Below are 24,617 nucleotides of genomic sequence, written 5' to 3'. Positions count from 1 at the left end.
CTCCCAAAAGGAAATGTCTAAACAAATTTTGAAACCAGCCTAAGATGGTTTGCTGTCCTAGCTGGACTGCCAGCCTTTTCATGCTGGTCTTCTGGTTGGTTATAGGGGGGGTTTGGGCACTTTTCAGCTTGTCATGCTAAGAGACCTGCTTAAACCACTGAAGACCACCAAACCAGCCTAGGCTGGTTTAAACTGCTTTCTTAGAAGGGATTTAAACCACAGTAAAACTGTATCAATACCTTTTGCATTATAAAAGCCAAATCATCCTGTAGCTCTTGTCTGGTTACTAATTGAAGCTAAGCAGGGTTGAGCCTGTTCAGTACCTGCATGGGAGACCTCCAGGGGGAATCTATGTTTGCTGCTGGAAGAGATTTTAGAGAGGCCAGCAGGAGGTGCTCACCTTGCGGCCTGTGTGGGTCTTAACACCCCAGTATAGTGAAAGGGACTGTAAAAAGGTACCGTCTTTTGGATGAGATGTTAAACCGAGGTCCTGACACTCTGTGGTCATTAAAAATCCCAGGACATTTCTGGTAAAGAGTAGGACTGTAACCCTGGTGTCCTGGTAAAATTCCCCCTATGGCCCTCATCATTCATGGCCTCCTAATCATCTCCATCCCACAATTGGCTCTATCTCTCTATTCTCTCTTTTTCACTGATAACTGGTGTGTTGTAGGCGTTCTGGCGCACTATGGCTGCTGCCGCATCAGCCAGGTGGATGTTGCACACTGGTGGTGTTGAGAAGTCCCCTGTTTACTATGTAAAGCGCTTTGAGTGTACTGTCAGAAAAGTGATATACAGTATATGAGTAACGTTCATTCATTTATTAATTTATTCAAAACAAATATTAAACCTTTTTTCACTTTTATTTTAAAGAAAGATAGCACAAACTAGGTATTCATGCAAAAAATTGACAAAAAAGTTTGTTAGGTTTGAAATTATACAACAGTGTATATATAATATTCAAAATTAATTTAAAAATGTTGTGACACTTTGTGGTTTTCAAATGTGAGTGGAACATGTCAATAGTTAATGTGATGAACAACAGCTGTGGTTTATCTGGTAAAACACTGTGTGACTTCTGAGGGGAACTGACTTCATGCATCCACCAAAAATCACCATTGCTCCAAATTTTTATGCAAACAATTATTTAGAACCGTTAATTTAGTTCTGAGATCTATTTATTTTATTTTATTTATTTATTTGGGCAGATGCCATTTGAATATGATGTAAGTGTCAAAAATTATCCAAATACGTTTTTCGGGCCATTCTGTAACCTAATATTGGACTTCAAACAGTCGGTAGGAAATAAAAGATTAGTTTAGCACATCTTAAACCTAGCTCTTTTTACACTACTTAATTAGATTGAATGTTCTGGTTGGGCATTGTAGTTTTTAATGAATTGTCTTGTTTCTGTTTTATCCTAGATGGGATGTATAATATACACAATTCTATACCGATTTCTCAGCTCTGTAAGTTCTGCGATGTAGAGACGTCCACCTGTAATGGCACTGACACCTGTAAAAGCAACTGCAGCATCACATCCATCTGTGCAGACCATAATGAGATCTGTGTGGCTATCTGGTATGACTTCCAAAACCATTTATCAAATATGATACTATTTAATGTTGTCTTCAGTTATTGAGAGAATGCAGTCAAATATACTTTAGCTGTTGAGTAATTACAATATCTAAGTGCTTTTCATATTTACTGACATAACAATAAGGGTATTTTAATTTTAATTGTGCGTGTATATGTTTGTGTGTCCTCTCTATATTATTAGGAGGACGAACGATGACAACAACACGATTGAGACATTGTGTCACAACCCCTCCAAGCCCCTCTATGGCATCATGGTAGAGAACTACAACAAAACCAATTGTGAGATGAAGAAGAGGATATCAAACAGCGGGCCCTTCCACATCTGCTCCTGCAATGCTGAGGAGTGCAATGACGACCTGATGTTCAATCTCCGTTAGTTTACCTCCTTTTCCTTTCATCTTTCTTGCTCTCTGTAAATACTCTGTTCAGTTCACTTATGGTAAAATGTTATTGATAGTAACATGGGTGGTGTGGCATTGTGGTTTGAGATCAGGATTGGTTACTGAAAGGCAGTTCAAATCCCCCATATGTTGATCTGTGAACCATTACTATTGTCCCCTTGATCAATAGACTGAACCTTAAGTTGACTGTCTGTGTAAGATGTTTACTTGAACTGGATTTTCATATCATGCTTAACCCTAGGTTAGAGTCTGTTTTAAACTGAGGTAAGACCACTTTTAACCCAGAGTAAAGCAAAGTTTCACTCTGGTGATTTTGAAAGGCTTTTAACCCTACGTTTTGAAGTGCTAACCCAGAATTGTTGTGCCTATTCAGTGTGAAACAATGCAGTGCAAGAATGTTACAGCAAGTTTAGCAACAGACATCCAATCTGTGTTTAGTTTCAGCATCTAAGAGAAACATTTAAAAATGTCGAACCGCAAACGTGTTAACTAGTGTAACAGGGAAAAACACTGGATTTTTTTGGAGTAAATCTCAGAAGATTTGAGTCAACCTGAGCAGATTTACAGTCACATTTCCACAGATGGAGAAACAGTCATTAAAGCAGGTTGCATAATCATTTTCCCCTGTACTTGTCCAATCAATGTTGTTTATTAACCTCATAAATATGCAAATAAGAACATTACCACGGAGCTTATAAATGTACAGCATGAAATCTCAAAACCCGACCATCCAGTATTAATTACTAACCCAGAGTTAATAAACAAGCCAACCCACAATTATGCTAATAGTTAAAAATATCCATGGGTTAACAATGTCAAGTGTGAAAAGGCCAAAAGTTGCTGCTTTAGGTAAAAGCTATGTAACTATTAACTTGCTTACTTATTAATTGATGAGCGAACCTAGAATAGCTAGCTCTGACCTGTGAAGTCTCCCATGTAACATAGCCTCTATCTCACCTCTCTGTGGTTATGAGGTTTTCTGTTGAACTATAGAGATTGATGTCTTAGTTAATAAACAATTAAATGTGTTTTGAAGGCTTAGCTAGTCCAACAGCAAGCCCACCTCACCAAACTAGATAAATAGGTCTTAAATAATATCTTTTTAATTTCATTTTAAAAAGATATATCCATCCTGGACTACTTTGAACATGTTGTGTAACTAAACTACCACACACATGCTAAAACGGTCTGACTGGAAGACTGCATTAGCAAAATATTCTAATTATTTACCACTGGCTTGTATAGCATGTCGCTTAGGTTGTGCACAACACATACTACACGTTGTCGTAACATTCTAAAGCAGCTGCAGTGTTGCTGGCCAGGCTGTTGTCTCGGGCAGACTTTCTGTTGGCATTGGTTGTGTGGAGGGCTGAGGATCTCAGACATGTGGTTTCCTGTCTGTGTAACTTGAAGCAGAGACATCACAACCACATGGCAAAACAGCTGTGCACTAGGCATGCTCTAAAATAACCTTATTTACCAATATTAGTAGAGTTTATTGCATGTTTTGATGGTTAAAAAAAACTTGTTCTTATTTAGGGAAGGAATATACATAATGTATTTAATGTAATGTTGTCTGCTTATTACTAATGCTTTTTTAAGCTTATTACTGGTGTTTTTTTTAAGCATGCTTTCACACTTGAGCTTTTGGTGCCAAGGTCAGTATTCGGTTAAATTTGTTGTTGTAAATGCAGTATTTCGAACCTGGGTAATCATTAGAGAACCACACCCAAGTCCACTTGAAAAGGTGGTCTGGTATACAATATATGATAACTCTGGAATAGTTCGCAGCTAGTATGAAAGCAGTTTGTCCTGAATCATGGGGATATCTAAGGTGTGGGGTGTTCTGAGGCAAGGCTATTTCCTTTCTTTCAGTATAGTGCAATGTAAGTACTATGATGTAGACCAGTGGTTCTCAACCTTTTTTGAACAAACGCCCCCCTGACCTCTTCATGATCCTCTTAACCCCCCTAAAAAAAACTAAAAAAAACAAAAACACTTCAGAAATACTATTACAGCCAAACAATTGCAACACTGATACCTGAAGCCTGAGTTTTTGGTAAAAAAAAACTGAAACAGAGGTTTCTTATTGTATTTAAACTACATGTAAAAGCCTCAAGTTGAGTAATATTGTGTTTGGAAAAAAATGCAAAAACACATGGATTGTTTGAAAGGTATTGCAAATGTATTTAGAAATTCAAACAAATTCAGGCTCACACACAAATTTTTGTAAGATGAACCAATCAGGAACAATAACGTAACTAACCTAAATGGCCAATGAAAAAGCAGCGGTCGTTCACGCACTCAATTAGGCAATATATACTAGGCTTCAAATTTGAATAGCCTACAAACGGTCATTTGATTTCAAATGACGAACAAAGATCGACAACAGCTCGGCCACCTGAACTGAACCGAAGAAAAACGACGTCAAAAACAGCCACTTTTTTTAATTAATTACGGTCATTAGTGTGAGCCCTGAGCACTAATTATGCACCTAATTATGTATTCCGCGTTATGTACAGAAAAAGCTGGTGAAAGCGCGCCTCTATTTTGCGCTGAAAATTCTCCGCCTCTTAAAAGCATGTGTAACTTAGGAAGCGGCTCTCCTGGTATATCCTCCTGGTGAAGTGGCAGCAGTAATCCGAGCAAGACGAAGACATAGGCTAAGGAGAAGAGCTGAAAAGATTTTTGCGCAGGCCGCCTGTTGAGTACCTCTGAGTAACGCCCCCCATTTGTGCCTGAGCGCCCCCTCTCTGCTGCCTCGTTCACACCGCCCCCCAACACTGTCCGGTACCGCCCCGTTGAGAAACGCTGATGTAGACTAATGTAGACAAATCCAAGCATGGTAATTTCTGTTTATATGTTACAAACATATGGCTTGTGAGCAGGTGTTTGATGCCTGTTGTGTTGGGAATGTAGGAGCAATCCAGGGTGGCTGTATTTCCATCCGGTGGTGGAGGCCTCATTCCCTGCCTGAGTAGGGAAGTATTGCAGGAAGTCCATGTTTACATACTGGAACAGTTCCATGGCATATTTCTCCAGAAATGCCTGGCATTGTTTTCCCGGACTATACAATTTTTATGACAAAATCTGTGGCTGAGAAACTGCACGTTTACAGTGATAATCTTCTTATTCTGCATTCAACTCAAGACCCTGCTATTTATTATGGCAGCTGTAGTGCGTATACACCAGGTCATAATTATACATTGCACAGCAGAGTTTTGCCATATAGCAATTTTACACATATTTTTTACTGAATTAAATAAACAAAGTCACGCTTACACTATTTTAGGTTTAGGTGGAAAACACTGTAAAATTTAAAGATGCCTCAACTTTTCCATCAAAATAACTTTATTTACAGTATATTTCAACTGCCTCAACAACCTTTTCCTGTCAAATGGGTTATTTGAGGAACTGTGGAAAGTCTTAAATATTCTGGAAGGAAATTATGGGCTGCATTAAACAGTTAGCTTCAGGTTCAGGAGTCAAGGGTTCCTCAAAAAGGAACCATTTTAAAATGGGTTTAATATGGGTAATAAGGTATTAAAGGGTTTCCAGATTGAATCCAGGGAGATCCGCCATGGAAAGGGTGTCTCAAAAGTGTTTTCATTTTTACAACGTTTTATTGTAATAAGACTGTCTTGTCCTCTGTGGTTGATCAATATGGGTATTTAATGGCTGATACTGATATCTAGAGAGTATGGTGGCCAACATTGATATAATGTAAAAATATAAAACAAATTATAGCTAATAAGGCATACATAAAAATAATTCACTCAAATGAACAGTCTATACACAATATTAACTCAAAATTCACGTTTACACATAAAACATATTTGAAAACAGAAAATCTATTGACCTATCCATTTACAAGGCTGGTAGATTTGGAACTGAGGCAAAATAACCATTTGATCTAAATATGGATAAATATTGGCCTAGTTGATATATTTGTCTATCTCAAGATTTTAGCCAATGGGCTTGTTGTTCTGCAAGATGTTAATTCCACATTTAAAGTCATTACTGTTTTGAATGTTGCATCAGAATCATTATGATCAGCAGCATGATGACATCACCATGTCTCAGACAAAGTGCCAGGCAAACAAATTATGAAAGACAAAAAAAAATTGAAATTGGTCAGAGACCGATTACAGTTATTATTTCAGTATAATATTTATCTACTTTGAATAAAGAATATTTAATTATTATTATTTTTGTATTTATTACATTCAATTTTGACTTATGAATATGTAATATTCTTCAAAATGTAGTTTGTGCAAACATTACGGGAAGCAGCTAGAGTGTCAAAGTGCAAACCAAGGAAACAGTTCCACTAATGCTTTAATTTACTTTTTTTTTACCTTAAACCTAATGTTCCAGACAGTTTGTTTAAGCCGGGCTCTGAAATGTGACAATTGCAAGATATGAAGACAGATTGATGACACTGATAGAAGCAGACACTTTTGGGTCTGTGATCTGCACAGCAATGGCTGCCATTGCCTGAGAACTCCAGCTTATTAGAAACATTTGTTTCTAATAAGCAACTTATAAAGCTTGTCAGACGGAGTGTGTTGCACTTTTCATTGTGGTTTGAACACGTTTTTCTGTTTTTCAACTTGTAAATTTGATTGGCTCAATAGGAAACATGGGCGGATCTACTGGGGTGGAATAGGGTGGCAAATGCCACCTTAAAATAAATCATTGCCACCCCATCTGCCACCCCAACGAAACTATCAAAATGTATTAAATATAAATATAAGTATATTATAGTTGATGTTGACATTGTGTAGGGATTTATTCATGTCAAACTGCCCAATCTCTCACCAAATGCTCAAATGACTACAGACGCATAGCGTGATTGATTCCAGCAGCGACCAATCCCGTGATTGTTGACTGCAGCAGCGCATGTACAGTGTTTGTGCTCTCGGCTTGATGAGCTTATTTCCTCAACAACTATGACACATGAACAAATACATGGAAAAAAATTAGGTAAAAGATTAATTTCTCAGTTGTTTCCAAGTATTCACTCAATGTTTATTAGATACATTACTGACAATTATGGGTTGAGATGGATGAGACATGTCTTCACCACTTTTTGAAATAGCTTTCGTCAGGTATGTGTACAATCCAGATAAAACATCTCCAGCTCTTGACTAGGAGTTTCTATTTCATCTGTGTTTGTTTTTTTCTCTTTCGGCCAAAAACTGAAAGTGCCGAAATTTCGGTGCATCCCTATTTAAAATAATATTTTACTGTGCATAGCATAATTCATATTCATGAATTTTGCAGCACTGCCCCACACAGTCCAATATTCTGTACAGTTAATTTTATTTAGAGCTAACTTTTTCTAAATGACTTCTTCAAATAACTCCAGCTGTTACAAATGTGATAGGCCTACGGAACTTTATTAGCAGAATAACATGAGATATGCGCATTTTCCATCCATGTGTACACTTAACAAAATAAAACATTTGTTCTGCATAAGGTGGTGACACTTATCCAGATTGCCTGTTCTATATGTGAAGTTTAGGAACTTTTAGAATATGTAGATGTGTTTAATAGACAATGTCTTGGGGCGTGGGTAGCTCAGTGTGTAAAGACACTGACTACCACACCTGCAGTTTGTGAGTTCGAATTCCAGGGCGTGCTGAGTGAAACGCTTCTGCGGGTACAGAGCCACTAAAAGTGCCCTCAAAAAACTATGTTTTTTCATTTAAACCTGCGTGGGTATAAAGGGTAGCATCTCTAGTTTTGTTTGATATGCCGCTTTAAAAAATTCATAAATTTTTTGCACATCAGCATGCTGTTAAATATCATGTCCACATACATGGATTTTGGGACATTACCTTGAATAAGAATAATTTATTCAGCTTTAGAGAAAATCAGATGTAATGTCTGTCTCATCTGTGTCTGTTATGTCGAATGAAGAATGCCGCGCGTTCTTCACTCAGTGTGACGTTGTGTTTTCTCTTCAGCCCTCTACTTACTCACAGTGCAGAGCACGCATCGCCTATGTGATATCTCTCCTCTCCGGACGGGCTCGCGAGTGGGGAACAGCGATCTGGGAGGCGGAGGCTGAATGCACCAACCGTTATTCGGACTTTAAGGAGGAGATGATAAGGGTCTTCGACCGCTCTGTTTTCGGTGAGGAAGCTTCACGGGTCTTGTCTTCACTTCGTCAGGGTATGCGATCCGTCACCGATTACTCCATTGAGTTTCGCACCCTTGCTGCCTCCTGTGATTGGAACGAGCCGGCCTTACTCGCTCGTTTTTTGGAGGGACTCTGCGCGGAGGTTAAGGATGAGATTCTCTCCGAGAGGTTCCCTCGAGTGTTGACTCTGTGATCGAGCTCGCCATCCGGATTGAGAGAAGGCTCGACCTGCTTCACCGGACTCGTGGAAAGGACTTCGCTTTTACCACTATTTCCCCCCTTCTCAGTGCTACCATCCTCCTCCGGCACCGTGGCTTCCGAGCCCATGCAGCTGGGGGGCATCCGCATATCCGCTAAGGAGAGGGAGCGAAGAATTATCAAGCGCCTCTGTCTCTACTGCGGTTCTGCTGTCCACTTTGTTTCCTCTTGCCCGGTAAAAGCCAGTGCTCACCAGTAAAGGGAGAGCTACTGGTGAGCGCTACTACTATGGTCTCTCCTTCGAGGTCTTGCACTACCCTACCTGTCCATCTCCGTTGGCCCGGCGCTTCTGCCTCCTGTAGCGCTTTGATTGACTCTGGGGCCGAGGGCTGCTTTATGGACGAGACTTGGGCACGAGAGCATGATATCCCTCTAAAGAGGTTAGATGAGCCCACGGTCCTGTTTGCCTTAGACGGTAGTCCTCTTCCCAAGGTTCGGCGTGAAACGCTACCTTTAACTCTCACTGTTTCTGGTAATCATAACGAGACTATTTCTTTTTTTATTTTTCAGTCCCCTTTCACCCCTATAGTTTTAGGCCATCCCTGGCTAGTTCTGCATAACCCCACTATTAATTGGTCTAGGAATACCATCCTTTCTTGGAACGTGTCGTGTCATGTGAATTGTTTAATGTCTGCTGTTCCCCCCTTTTCCTCTGTCTCTTCTTCACAGGAGGATCCTGGTGATTTGACGGGAGTGCCGGGGGAGTATCACGATCTGCGGGCGGTGTTCTGTCGGTCCCGGGCCACTTCTCTTCCGCCGCACCGTTCGTATGACTGTAAGATTGAGCTTTTTCCGGGTACCACTCCGCCTCGGGGTAGACTTTACTCGCTGTCGGCTCCTGAACGTAAGGCCCTAGAGGATTATTTACCTTTTTCTCTCGCTGCCGGTACTATCGTTCCCTTGCGCGTACTTTTCTCATCGCTTATCGCCGTCTGAACGTAACTATGATGTGGGAGACCGCGAGCTGCTCGCCATCCGCTTAGCTCTAGGCGAGTGGCGCCAGTGGTTGGAGGGCGCTACCGTTCCGTTTGTTGTTTGGACCGACCATAGAAACCTTGAGTATATTCGTTCCGCCAAGCATCTTAACGCCCGTCAGTCCCGTTGGGCCCTGTTTTTCGCCCGTTTTGAATTTATTATTTCTTACTGCCCTGGATCCAAGAACACCAAGCCTGATGCGTTATCGCGCCTCTTTAATTCCTCAGAAGTCCCCGCGGATCCCGAGGGGATTCTCCCTGAGGGACGCATCCTCGGATCGGCTGTCTGAGGTATTGAGAGGCAGGTTAAACAAGCACTCGCCCGCGCCCCCGCGCCACGCACCTGCCCCAAACACCTTCTTTTTGTCCCTGTCCCCACTCGCCTGGCCGTTCTTCAGTGGGCCCACTCAGCCAATCTGGCTGGTCACCCCGGCGTTCGGGGCACGCTTGCTTCCATTCGCCAGCATTTTTGGTGGTCCTCTCGGGAACGTGACACGTGTCGTTTCGTGGCTGCTTGCTCCGTTTGCGCGCAGACTAAGTCTGGGAACTCTCCTCCTTCTGGACTTCTCAGACCGCTCCCCATCCCCTCTCGACCTTGGTCGCACATCGCCTTAGACTTTGTTACCGGGCTCCCTTCGTCGGCGGGTAAGACCGTTATTCTCACGGTCATCGACCGGTTTTCTAAGGCGGCTCATTTTATTCCCCTCGCCAAACTTCCCTCTGCTAAGGAGACGGCGCAAATCATCGTCGAGAATATTTTCAGAATTCATGGCCTCCCATCCGACATCGTCTCCGACAGAGGTCCGCAATTCATGTCTCAGTTTTGGAAGGAGTTTTGTCGTTTGATTGGTGCTTCCGTCAGTCTCTCGTCCGGCTTCCACCCTCAATCTAACGGTCAAGCCGAACGGGCCAATCAGACTGTTGGTCGCATTTTGCACAGTCTTTCGTTCCGCAATCCCGCGTCCTGGGCCGAGAACCTCCCCTGGGCGGAGTACGCCCACAACTCGTTGCCTTCATCCGCCACCGGTTTGTCTCCCTTTCAGTGTAGCCTCGGGTACCAACCACCGCTCTTCTCGTCCCAACTTGCAGATTCCTGCGTTCCGTCCGCCCAAGCTTTTGTCCACCGTTGCGAGTGCACTTGGAGGGGTGTGCGGTCTGCCCTTTGCCGCTATAGAGATCAGACCGTGAGAGCTGTCAACAAGCGTAGAACTAAGAGCCCTCGATATTGCCGCGGCCAGAAGGTATGGCTCTCCACTCTCAACCTTCCCCTCAAATCCGCCTCTCGTAAATTGACCCCGCGCTTCATCGGTCCGTTCCGTATCTCTCAAATCATCAGCCCCGTTGCGGTACGACTCCTCCTTCCCCGCCACCTCCGACGCATTCACCCGGTCTTCCATGAAACCCGCTGTGCGTTCTTCCACTCGTCCTGTTTCCCCCCCTATTCTGGTTGAGGGCTCCAATCTACAGGGTCCGCAGGATCCTGGATATGCGTTCTCGGGGTCGTGGGCATCAGTATCTGGTTGACTGGGAGGGATACGGTCCGAGGAGAGAAGTTGGGTTCCCTCTCGGGGCGTGCTGGACCGCTCGCTCATCGATGATTTCCTCCGGAGCTGCCAGGGTTCTTCCTCGGGAGCACCTGGAGCGCTCGTTGAGGGGGTACTGTTATGTCGTGTTATGTTTTGTCATGGTATGTCTTGTCCCTGTTCTTTCTCTTTACTCTGTCGCCCTCTGCTGCCCTCTTTTGTTACCTCTCCTTTCCCTCTTCTCTCCTTCTCCAGCTGTTCCCTATCTTCCCTGAATACTCCGCTAATTCTCTTCCCACCTGTTCCCGTTTTCCTCTGATTGTCTTCTCTACTTCTTTCTCTGTTTTCGCTGCTTCCTTTGTCGAATTCTCACTTGAGTTTCTCTCTCCTAGGAATACATGCTGTGTCCGGTTTGTCGCTGTCCAGTCCTGTCCTGTAGGCTTCCGCCTCACATAACTACCTGTTCACTCCTAACACCCGTTATTTGTATTCTGTCCAGCTCGCCTGGCGCTGCGAGAGAAGCGGACTACCACTATTGCTTCCTCGACCCTTGTCAACCCTGGGGGAAACCTACAGCCAGTTGCCGCTCACTGCTACCCTCGGCTGCTACATTGTTTCGCCTCTCAGCGTATTAAGAAGTTTTCTGTTTTTTGCATCGCCCACTCTGCGGGTTGTTTATGTTCACTTTTATTCTCTCAAGGAGAGATTTATGTTTTTCATTATTGGCAACTTGAACCTACATTAAAAGACTCCTTTTGTTAATTCGCTTTTGGGTCCTCACTTACCCACACAACAGTGTCAACGTCTCAAAAACACAAATAACCAACACTCTTGGAAACATAAATAATTTGATGAAAAAAAATCGGACTTTCTATAGCATGGTATTATATAAAATTTCACGACTTAGTCCTCCTGTCCACATATGTGGACATTGCATCATGTTAGTGAACAAAAAACAACAAATGCCAAAATATAATTATATATAATAGCCAATAATATCTCTGACCTTGTGGGAAATAATCATTATTCTTTCATTATAAGTCTATCCAGTCTGTGTGTTAGATAGGACAAATGGGGCATGTGTCTGTCTCACTGGAATATTTCCAAGCTGACAATATTCTTCTACTCAGTGGATCTTTTATCATAAGCTATTTTGATGAAAAGAAGAACATATAAGGAAAGAAGGAAGAGTGCATTATGAGAACCTGTCTGACTGTCTGTGCAGATTTTATTTTCAAGCCATCTCTGACCTGCTCGTATATGCTCTCTCTTTCACAAACACACTCACATTAACATGTTGAGGAATCTTGGCCTCCGATTGTAGAGTACATACTTGAAAAACATCTGAGTCACAGCGATAGACCAAGACGGTGTAAGTGAAAACAAAAAGAGAAATCAGACTTGTTTGTGGTTTAAGCAATGCTATAAAACAAGTCGTAGCCATAACAAACAAACAGTAACAGGCCTGTTTTTCTCATGTAGAGCATGTTACCAATTTCAGTCTGGCAATCCTCATGGGTACTCAAAACCCACACCAGGATGGGGATCTAAAAAGCAATAACTCATACATCTGGGAATCTCCACTTTGAATTCTGACATTTGGAAAAGTAATGCAAACACACAACATGCCCAGCCAGCAAATGAAAGCAGGCTGAAGCTGGCTCACCATTTATCATTAGTAATAGAGATGAGTGGAGAGAATTGGCCTGTCTACATTACATCGGTAAAGATAATTGACATCTGATGTGAGTGTAGCAATTACGTTATGGAAATCAACATTTATTTGCCTACCACTTTGGCAAACATCCACCCCATTCAATCTTCTACAACACGAATATGAAGAAAAACGTCAGACAAGTTTGCAACAACATAAGGTTAAATGACAAACTCTTTATTTATTTTTTAGGAAACTATCCCTTAAATGGCAGAGCCTGAAGAAAAATGCTTCTTAGTTGATAATGTCATTGGCCTACAACAGTGTGGTTGGCATCCTGCTTTATGTGGCTGGAAAATGCAGCGTGATTTCATGCATGTTTATATTGGATGTTTGGCTCAAGGAAAGGTTTTTCCTTGTAAAAAGTCTTGAATGTTCCCTCTGTGCACCAACTACAGGTCAGTGCCTTATGCATGTGTTTGCTGGGTCTTCAGTCTGCCATAAGGTTTGGCTTTTATTGGTATCCTCCCTGCCACAGAGTCGTGTTTGAATTTCTGGTCTTTTCATGTCTGGTTCTGGATGATATGGTGTGTCTGTGTGTTTGATGGAAGAATGCAGACAGGCTAAACACTGACTCCACTCTCTGCCTACGTAGCTGGCAGGTCTCACTTTGTATCTGGATCGATCTTGTCTCTGGGTTGGCAAATGCATATAGCAGCAAGGTAACTTTCCCTGGACACGGTCATAAAACAGGCTTCCACTTTGCAAGCCTCACCCACTCTCCCTGGTGTGACAGAGAAAACTGTCCGCACACATAGAGCGTTAATGATTAGAACTTCAGTCAGACACTCTCCTGCAATATATTGTTATGTAGTAAGTAATTAGCAGTGGCATTTGGTGCTTTGGAAAAGTGGAGAAGCACACACTATGGTCTGTGGCGTCTGCAGGGTTGCTCCAAAAAGCTTCTCAAACTACTACTCAAGCAGTGAAATTTTTTATGTAAATAATCAGCTAAGCTCTAAGCAAAATGTTTGCAACAAAGCAGGCAAAATTTTAGATTTAAAAGGTGAAATAAAAGTGCAGTCTAATGTTAGATTGCAAATAACTGCGTGTGTACATTATCTCTGAGCTGTCGAACAATGCGCTCCACAGCACTGCTTTTACACTTTGTGCATCACTGTTTTAATTATTGGCCATTTGTTGCAAAGTCCTTCCGATTTGAGAGCTCAACCAATCATAATATAGAGAAGCTTGCCTTCCAGGCAGGACAACAACACATTGATTGAAAGCCCAATGTTCAATAGGCAATCAGCTGCAGATATAATGCAAATTGTGCTCATGAACCTCCCATAAACTCTCAGCGAACTCGAAGTGACATATTTAGACGCTCTTGTCCAATGAACAGCGATATTTTGCACCATTAACTTGAAAGGAACAATTGTCTGCTATAACAGTATGGGCTGTGTGTCCACTGTCTTCTATGGACATATTAATTTAGAAAGAAGCAGATTGCGATATTTCAAACGAACGAGTGATGTGATATTTTACACATTTATTCCAAAAAATATACAGATTCATTTGTAATTTATATAGATTATTTGTACATACCTGTATATCAAAATAATCATTGCAGCATATCTTTTTTTTTTCAACTTAATTTTTTTTATTCTTTTTCCTTTTGAAAAAAAAAAAAACAGCCACAACAACATACAATCGTTCAGAACAATCGTTTGGTCACTAATATATTCTTACATAGAACAAAATTGATTAAAGTATATATGTCAGATGGTACATTGGTCAATAAACAAGTCATGAACATTGCAGCATATCTTATGAAATTTTAGGGGAAGCTATGCTCCCTGTGCAGTCTTAAAACAATTGCCACTGGTAGGTAGCTAGTAGTGATAAAACTGTCATAAACCTTGAACATTTCTTTTGGAGATGCTTTTTTAGCAACCTTTTGGTTACCAGCCTTAACCACTACACCACCCCACCCCCTTATAAGATAATATCAAATTTGTAATTTGTCAAAAAACACAAAAAATGACAGGTTGTATGGGCATAAGGATATACAGAACATAGGCACAAACAGAAGCACTAAAATGTAACAAAAATGAAGGTATGTCATTGCATTAGATAACATGTAGCTAATACTAAGAAAGATAACACGAGAACTGTTTTCAAGCCAAGCATTATATAAAAAGATGCTAGTTGGGTATTTATGATAAAACAATATGTATACTGTTCAAAATTAAGACAAAAAGTATTTGGACATTTTCTTGTGGTAAAACTTATTTGAACATCCCCGTAAGTAAAGTAGTGAACTATGTGGTTATTCTGCTAGAGAGCGAACACCTGTGTGAACTTGATGGTAACTGACTTCATACTTCCTCTTGAATTACCTTGGGACAAGTTAGTTCTGAAAATAGGTCTAGCATAATTAGTTTGCAGATGCCACTTGTTTGATATTTTGTTATGTAATGCAATGAGATTAATTCAGACTAAGTGTGACTTTATTGTTCAATAATCGTTGGAGCCACTGTAAGATGCGTTGGTGTTTTAGTGCATTGGTATTTTAGAGGTTTAAATAAATATCCACATTCTTTGTTTTTGTCTTCAGCTGTAGGTACAGACCCCACAAATAACCAGGTGGTGTCAGTGATCCTAGTCAGTTTACTGCCCCTGCTCGTTCTGGCTGTGTTTGTCATCGCCTCTTTCTACTGGTATCGGATCTACCATCGACGGAAACTTGATGAGTGGCAGACCAAGAAGCCATCCAAACGCAAAGGACCCAAAGGCCCTCTGGACTGCAGTGACGCTTGTGCCATTATGATGGACGACGACCGATCCGACAGCAGCTCCACGCATGCCAATAACCTCAACCACAACACAGAACCTCTGCCCATCGAGCTGGACCTTCAAGTAGGCAAGGGCCGCTTTGCAGAGGTCTATAAGGCCAAACTTAGGCAAAGTCCCTCAGAGCAGTTTGAGACAGTCGCGGTAAAGATCTTCCCCTACGAAGAGTATGCGTCTTGGAAGAACGAGAAGGACATCTTCTCTGACATCGATCTGAAGCATGAGAACATTCTACACTTCTTAACGGCTGAAGAGAGAAAGGTAGAGAAACAGTATTGGCTAATCACCGCCTATCACCAGCGTGGTAACCTGCAGGAGTACCTCACACGCCATCTAATCAGCTGGGAGGACCTGCGGCTGCTCGGGGGCTCTCTGGCTCTGGGCGTGGCTCATTTGCATAGTGACCACACACCCTGTGGGAGGCCCAAAGTGCCCATCGTCCACCGAGATCTAAAGAGTTCCAACATACTGGTGAAGAATGATCTTTCCTGCTGCCTTTGTGACTTTGGGCTTGGTCTCCGTCTGGACAACTCGCTCTCGGTAGATGACTTGGCCAACAGTGGACAGGTGAGGCATGCAGCAATATTCTTATCTTTATAGGTGCATTAAGCCAAACAAAAACATTGTACTATGGTAGGGCTGCACAATTAATCGAAAAAATAATAGAGATTACAATTACAGCTGCCACAATTTACTAATTGTGAAAAGTATCAAATGTAGCATTCCATTTAGGTCTCCAGTTGCGTCAAAACTTTTAATTTTTATTTATTTTGCACCATCTGAGCATTGTAACCAATTATAGATAGTCTGTGTCATGCTTTCTGTGAATAATTTATTCCAAATTTGAAAAGCTTTGTTTATCATGCTGCTAAGAGGTGCAATGTTCACAATTTAGAAAGTAAAGTAAAAAACAACTATAAAGTAGTTCAGTTCACAGTTCTCAAATTCTTTTGGTTGTGTAGCCTACATAAGGATACTGTATGGCATGCAGATGCCCAACACAAAATCAGTTTTTAATACATTAATGTAAATTCTATTAATCAAAATTAATCACAATTACAATATCAAGGGAAATAATCAATTGTGTTTTTTGTCAAAATCATGCAGATCTACACTATGGGAACAGATTTAGTCAAAACTGAGTTATCATTAGATTAAGATCTGTCCTGTGACCAACAGGTCTGGTTTAATCATGCTAAGATTCAAAGAAAATCACAGTGACTATAAAATTTCCACTTAAGTTTCAGTGAAGGTGTAGTTACTGTTCTTTGCCTTTGTAGTGTAGAACACCCCTGCCTCAGCCTGTCTGTATTCTGCTAATATCATTTATCACTACTGAAAATGCTCATATGCCTAGTATGTAAGACCATATCAAACCATATTTCTTTAGATTTAATACAATTATCATGCAAGTATGCTTATTTCAAATAGCAAAATTTTTGGTTGTTTAAAACTCAGACTTAAATCTTTCAAAAGTTAAATTGACCCCTCTTTTATATTCTAATTATGAATCTAGTTCATTTGCTATTGTCAGTTCATCCCCTCAAGCAGCTTAACTGAAAATATATGTCTAATAGCTTTAAAAGTGACAGGTAAAGTGTTGGCATATTCTTTAGCTTCAATTTAGCATATTTTCAGAAGTGGGGACATTGTGTCACAACTTATAGGGAAAGCCTGCTCAGGTATCTTATGGTGTAGAGGTGTATTTGTATGCATGCATGCTCTTTGTTCAGGCTTTCTGCTCAAATATATGATTCATGGGCTGAAAATGCAAAGACAAGAGGCGCTGAGTGAATCAGTAATAAAACAGTCACCTGAATATGCTCTGCCGCCTCTGAAAGCAACGTCTCTTCACACACAGAGAGCTTTGATGTATGTAAATATTTGGTTTGTCCCAGACAGTGACCCTCAATACATTCAGACTGAGTTTAGACTTAAGTGTTGAGGTTGCGTTTAGTTTGTGTTTTATTTTTGTTGTTTGTCTGTATGACCTTTTGAACTCTTGATGTCAAAGTGATGTCAAGTATGAAGATAGAGCTGTACATGACATTTTTAATTAAACAGTTCGCCCCCAAAGTGATAGTTCTGTTATCATTTAGTCACCCTCATGTCTTATGGAACCGTCATGAATTTATTTCTTCTGTTAATTTCAAAAGTATCCTACATATTCCATTTCCAGGTTGGTACAGCAAGGTACATGGCCCCAGAAGTGCTGGAATCGAGGATCAACCTGGAAAACATTGAGTCCTTCAAGCAAACTGACGTCTACTCCATGGCCCTGGTACTTTGGGAGATAACTTCTAGGTGTAACGCCATAGGAGGTGAGTATTCAAACACAAATTACAACGCATATCTCTTGTCAACCTGGATCTCAATGCTGCCAAGGCAATTTTTGGCATTCACTGAAATGAAAAGACATTTGGGTTGGCAAGTTTCCAAATAAATAAAGTTGGTAAATTTGAGACAATGTGATTCTGTTTCCAATGATTCCATAATTGTCCCTTAAGGTGAGCAGGGATGAAAATAGACTTGATCTTTGTCCAATTCCATGTGGCATTTTGTTTTTTTTCCAGCATTGTTGGACTATTGCATTGTTGATACATTGCATTCTATTTGCCCATTGCAGCCTACACTGTGTTTTGACCGATTCGCTGTTTCCTGTTATTGGAGGAGATGGTACGGCCAGCAACTCTTCTCACTCGACTCAGGGAATGCAAGGAATGTGCAAAATGTTTAGTGGATCCTTAGAACTTTCCCTTCTTTGGTCAGGTGGGAAGGTAGTTGCTAGCATGAACTTGGCAAATGCACATAGGCCTATTGTGTGAGTGATGTTGTGTCATGTTCTATCTTTGAATAGATGATGTGACTACTGAATACTGTGTAAATTTCAAGACAATTGATTAATAGTATTCATGGAATATAAGGTGTATAAGAGTATGTTTGCATTGTATTTGCATGTGTATATTGTTATTACACTGTACCTAAGCAGTTGTGCCACATGCCCTGACATGCCTCCTTTGTGGCTCAGAGGGTTTGCAGGAGTCCCTCTGTCATGGTGCTTGGAGATGTTTTGAGCCAAACAAACTGACTCATTCCAGTGGGTGTTCTGTTGGGGACGAAATTGAGGACTGGGGTAGGTACAGACGTCCTAGGGTCTACAAGTATATCTACGACAAGTAGAGTTCTCTAAGCCCTTGCTGTTGTTTTCGCTCCTGTCACAGCCACATATATATAAAAATTGAATACACCTAGTCCATACAACTTGTGCATTATATTCCAAGCCTTCTAAAGCCATATGGTTGTTCTGTGGGATAAACAGACTGAATTTAGTGAGAATAAGCCCTATTGTGAGCTGCGGTCATCAGAGAAAACACCCTCTCCACGAACATGTTGGTGACAGGAATGCTCAAAGCCAAAGATACCAGACCATGAGCTGGGCACTGAAAAGCTTCAGCAAAGCTGTCCGTGAAACTTCGGTGGCATACCCGGCACTCTCTTTTTTTAGGGTCACCTGTAACTGGTTTTAACCATGTATATATTTTCTCCCATTCTTTATTATACGAACAAAGACACTTTTCCTTCTCGCGAGCTCCGGATTAGACCTGTTGCAGTTTTTGTTTTCTCCAGTGTTTTCCTGCTCTGGCAAGAAAAACAGCTGCACTGCGCATGTTCAGTATTTTCCAATGGGATAAGATAAATAAAAAAAATCTACTCTTTTGTTCCACGGAAGAAAGCAAGTCATATGGGTTTGGAACAACATGACAGTTAGTAAATAATGGCAGAAAAAACATTTTCAGTGAACTTATCTTTTTAGAATCAATCTAATACAAATACAAATGTCTGCATAACACACTTTGCAGACAGTGGCTGAAGAAAGTGTGTTGCTAGAATGAATTAGCATTGGGCACGGCCTGGGATAGAGTAATAGAACAGAGCATAAACAGAGAGAAATGGAGGACAACAGCTGGTTAGCAGGTGGCAGTACCCCATGCAGGGTGGCCATCCATCACTAGAGTCTCATATTCGCTGTTGTCACGCCTCTCACAGACTCAAACTCTTCTCACAGTCCACTCAAATACTTTTAGACTGTAAAAAATCCTCCAGTCAGGCAACAATGTTGCTGCACTGCTCCCTACTCAGCCTCAGACTTTTTAAATAGGTCAAAGTATTTCAGCAGGAAACTTACCTCTGTCTGCCATGACTGACTGCTTCACTCCCAGTGATTTAACTTGTTGTTTTTCTTTATATACTCTTTCCCAGACAGAGAGTCAGACAGGCAGATCTGTGGAGGTAGCAGATGGTTAATCTGAAGGGGAAGCTGTAGTAAAAAAGTGCTTCCCTGGATAGTGCTGGCTGGGCCTAGTGAGGGAGGCCTCAGTCAGCAGGACATCTGTTCCCAAAACCATGGCATTCTTCACATAGCGAGAGTATTTGTAGAGCCTTGGTGAGAGCCCCTTGAGCAAAGCAAGAAATACAGAAAAAGAGAGGTTAACAAAGAGACAGACCAAAAAGAATGAAAGAAAAAAAAGGAAACTTTGTTGCCGGTAGGTGACTTTTATGTTGTAAACAACTACGTCTTCTACTGGAATAGACCCTTGCACTTTAGCAGGACCTGAGTCAATAAAAAGACACTCTTTTTTGTATTATTTCTGAGTTAAAAGTCATTTTGATATTGGTATATATATATATATATATATATATATATATATATATATATATATATATACTGTTTTTAAATTAAAAAAAATTCTAAATGGCATAACCATCCAGAGGATGCAATGATAAATAAATAAATGTCCCATTAAAAGCTGAAATATTTGGCACAAGTAGTACCGTAGTTTGGAATAACCTATTATCATGAAGTTTATAAAAATGAAATATTGAAAAAAAAAAAACGGACAGACGGACGGACATACATCTCTTTTTTCATTTTGTGTGACACCCTTATATGACATTGACCTATAAATCCTGAAATGTGGACTGCATCTGTGACCTGCTCCAATATGGTAACGCCAGATACCGACGTGGGAATGAGATTTAGGGCACTAAGGACAGCAGAAATAGCACCACAGAGGTGAGAGTATTTTGTTAAAGAGCTGAAATAGGGAAAAACCACTTGTCAAAAACAGGATGTGTCCGCGTGTGGAGTCAGCTTCTCCGCAGGGGCCCAATCACAGTCCTCCACTTCCTGTTCCTGGCTGCATACTGGTCTAGCCCCTTCCTGTGGGCCTAGAGTGCTGGGCAGAACCACAAAACACCCTCTCTAATTAAGAACATGCTACTCCAAAGTAAACTTACTCATCTAACATCATTTGCTGTCATGGATTTTACAGTTTGTTGGCTAAGTATGTAGAAGCTGACACAAACCACTGTTTTATGATATCTCAGGTTCTTTTGCGAAAACTGAGATTTAGATATTTTTGCTGATTCTCCCTGTGTGCGTGTGTGTATGTTATCTATAGCTGTCTCTGGTCAAGTGTGTGTGTTTTTGAAGTATTTGGCTATGAGTGCTGAAGACAGATATATGAATGGGCCTCCACAGCTACACAGAGCTCCGTTTCACAAGGTCTGGAAAATTATGCTGCAGCTCTGTTTGTGTAGCTCCCTGGCACAGTCCAGTGATTAGCTCCATATTTCACCAATTTGTTTTTATGAACAAAACAAATGACTCGCAAACAGGCTCTCATTATTGTTTAGTGTTGGCATTCTGATGTAGCAACTGATTCCATCCAGTTTCTCTGCAGTTGTCGCATGTACAGTTTGGTTTCCCATTACAGATAGAATAAATAGAGCATATGAAACATGCTTTATTTTTCCAATGAGGGCTTGCTTCCAGCTTTAAGATTTTCCAACCTCAATTCTTCTCATTGAGTACTTCAAGGCTTACAACCAAACCTCCCTTAAAATGCTTAAAACTCCCTGAATGTTGTAAGTGGTTAGAATCTTACAGAGGTTCCTGATTCAGTAATGAGTGTCTGATTATCTGACTGTCTTCACAGAGGTGAAGGACTACGAACCTCCGTTCGGCTCTAAAGTTCGAGAGCACCCCTGTGTGGAGAGCATGAAGGACAACGTGCTGAGAGACAGGGGACGGCCGGAGATCCCCAACAGCTGGATGAAGCACCAGGTAAAAGAAATAAAAAACATTTAAGCATCTATTTACAGAGGTCAGAATTTGATCCCTGGTTTGAATCTTATCAAATCAGTCTTAGCTGATTTAAGCTGGTCTCTCTGCCTAGCCAAGTTGATCTTCTAACCAGGCTGATAAACCAATGAAGGCTGGTTTGGCAAAGGCAAAATGCAGTAACAACTACTCTGGGGATGGGATGATATGTTCTCTTACAATTTGGTTTTATATATGATATGAGATTCATGATTCGATATAATCTCGATTCGATATAAAAACCTTTAAATTGCAAAATATAACAGAAATGTATTTTTATTTTTTTTAATTGTTTGAGCAAAATGTACATATCATTTCTCATCAAATTTCTTTAATACACATTATAAATGATAAAACTTTAAATAAAAAGAGTTTCTCATATACCTTTCTCTATTAGAAAAGATCACAATCAAATAAGCCTTCAAAAATAGTGGGCTACACACATTGTTCCTGTTAACTAATAAGAGAGAACAATGTTGCAAATTTCGAAGTATCTAGTTTTGCCTCAGTATGGTTCGTCATTTTATTTGGTTCGCGATATATGTAAATTCGATATATTGTCCCATCACTAATAATGACGCATTTTGTCAAAAACAGAAATAGGGTAGCTGAAACTGTCATCTGTCCTAGAACAGACAGGTTTGACATTGACTCAATTGTAATAAGTACCAAATTCACACAAAAACCAAGGCAAAATTATACTTTAAAGCCATTTTTCTCACTGTTTGCATAGTTACTGCAAGTTGCCTTTGTATGGCAGTATGAACTAGCTATAAAATAGTTTCAGTGACGTACTGTATACTGACCAAATAAGACATTAAAAGAGAAAACACTCCAGGGATTTAGTGTTTACTTCCAAATCTGCTCTAAGACACCAATTTGAACCAAAAGATGTTGATTAGCTAGTTTAGCTGGTTTGGATTTCCAGAAGCAACATTGAGCTGAAATACTTCTCCTTTGACTCCAGGGTGTGGCCATGGTGTGTGCCACCATCAACGAGTGCTGGGACCATGACCCCGAGGCCCGGCTCACAGCACACTGTGTGGCAGAGCGCTTCAACGAGATTGAGGATGACCTAGATAAGTTGTCCACCTGTAGCAGCTCTGAAGAGAAGATTCCAGAAGATTGCTCTGTGAGCGTGAGCGATGACAAATGAGAGAAAGGTCTCATCAACTTCACACCATCTCTCGTTGCCACCAGCTGCTGGTGATTTGCTTAAGAATACATTTTGCCAAGAACAGCAGAATCTGAATGTTTGGATCCTTGCAATGGTGTTTCTCAGGCCTCATAGGGTGGAGTGGAGCAATGTGGCCTTTTCATAAAGCTTTATGTTTCATAACCAAAGATTTCATGCACTTTATCAGATTACTTATGCATAGCTCACACTGAGGAAGGTCATGCTAGAGGAGCTGGATGGACACACATATTCTCCTCTTGAAGCTGACCAAGAGCCAAATGTAATCAGGAAAATGTTTTGCCTCAACACTAAAGATTCATAGGAGATTGTATAAGATTTTTAATTTCTACAGATCAATTCAGGATTTTCTGGATTTATGGAAGAATGTTTGTTAATTAGATCGTAAGATATTATGTTTGAGAGTGTGTATGTTATGTGCAGGATTGTGTGTGTGACAGTCTAAGAATAATGGAGTATGTGCATGTGTGTGTGTGTTTGTGTGTGTGTGTTTGATATTTCTTTTACAGAGAAGTTTGTGTTTTTCAGCCAAAGTTTATTGTAAATACAGCTTTTCAAATACAGTATACATCAGCCATCACTATTGAGAGAGCCAAAAAAGTGAAGAGAATGCTGCACATAATAAGATGTGTAAAAAAAAAACAGTATTTTTAGTCTCACAAAGTGCCTCTAATGTGTACACGTATCTTGGATGTTGAAAGAATTGTGCCTCTCTTTTTTTTTTTTTTACAAATTTTTATTAAATATATTGTAAATCTTTGATGATTAAAATACATTTATGTACATTATTATCACTAATGAATGGTAAGAATTTAGCATGTATTAATCAGTGGATGGATGGATGGATGGATGGATGGATGGATGGATGGATGGACGGACGGACGGATCGGATGGATGGACGGACGGACGGACAGACAAACAATGTCATCTTTCAGCCAGGGAAATTTGTCAAGGCCTTTTCAAAAATCAAAGATGATTGACAGTTTGATATTACAGGAATACTGTTGATGGTTCCCATGGTGTTTTCATTTAGTCTTAAAAGAACATTCCACTTATCAGTTGTCACACGCCTCCTCTGTTTCAGTGTTCTGATAATCAGTCAAATAGGCCTCAGAGACCTGTCACATGCTTTTACATGCATTTCTGTGCATAAGCCTCGCAGGGATTCTGCTTCAACAACTTCAAGCATCAAAAACAATTTTAGTCATTGATAAATGAAGATGTTAATAGTGGTACTGGCAGAGGCAAGTGTCACTATTACTAGTGTTTATAATTATTGCATTAAACTATGGCTTGTCACTTAAATTTGTCACCACAGATGTCTACGGACATGAATGATAACTCAAATTGTGCGACTTGTTGAAAAGAGGTCTGTTATTAATTTTCTAAAGGTGCAATCACACTACACTTTGTGCTCCATTTACTCCCATTCAAATGCATCCGAATGCAGGAGACCGGAAATGCAACTCACGCAAATACATTTTGCATTCCGCTTTGAATAAAAGTTTACAGTCTCATGTAGCCAGAACTTTGACTCTGTAAGTGAACGGACTGCAGGTTTTTTCCGATTAACATTTTATATAGATTTGTACATATAACAAAAAAAAAAATATATATATATATATACACTGAATCAATATTCAACCCTCACTATTACCCCTCCTCAATCACCAACTCCACCCTGACCCACAACGAACATCCCTGTGGTCAAAAGTATACACACAAGAAAAAGATATATATATATATATATATATATATATATATATACACACATCTCTCCAGCTGACTTTCATCCCCTTAAAATAATCTGTCTGCCCATCAAGACATTGGTCAGGACAATATTTGT

The 24,617-nt window shown here is 40.5% G+C and overlaps 1 protein-coding gene across 1 annotated transcript in view; it reads left to right on the top strand.

Moving 5' to 3' along the window:
* Positions 1–23,569, top strand: part of LOC127657942 (TGF-beta receptor type-2-like) — a 42,828-nt gene extending 19,259 nt beyond the window's left edge. The window contains exons 2-7 of the mRNA XM_052146961.1: positions 1,425–1,581; positions 1,781–1,971; positions 15,178–15,980; positions 17,593–17,734; positions 21,413–21,540; positions 22,544–23,569. Of these exons, the coding sequence (XP_052002921.1) occupies positions 1,425–1,581; positions 1,781–1,971; positions 15,178–15,980; positions 17,593–17,734; positions 21,413–21,540; positions 22,544–22,732 (1,610 nt within the window). The 3' untranslated portion in view covers positions 22,733–23,569. The remainder of the gene's footprint in view (positions 1–1,424; positions 1,582–1,780; positions 1,972–15,177; positions 15,981–17,592; positions 17,735–21,412; positions 21,541–22,543) is intronic.
* Positions 23,570–24,617: the final 1,048 nt, after the last annotated feature.

Source organism: Xyrauchen texanus, chromosome 17, assembly GCF_025860055.1.
Source record: "Xyrauchen texanus isolate HMW12.3.18 chromosome 17, RBS_HiC_50CHRs, whole genome shotgun sequence".
Taxonomy (NCBI): domain Eukaryota; kingdom Metazoa; phylum Chordata; class Actinopteri; order Cypriniformes; family Catostomidae; genus Xyrauchen; species Xyrauchen texanus.
The sequence above is the reverse complement of the archived record's forward strand: the minus strand, read 5'-3'. Positions and strand labels throughout refer to the sequence as shown.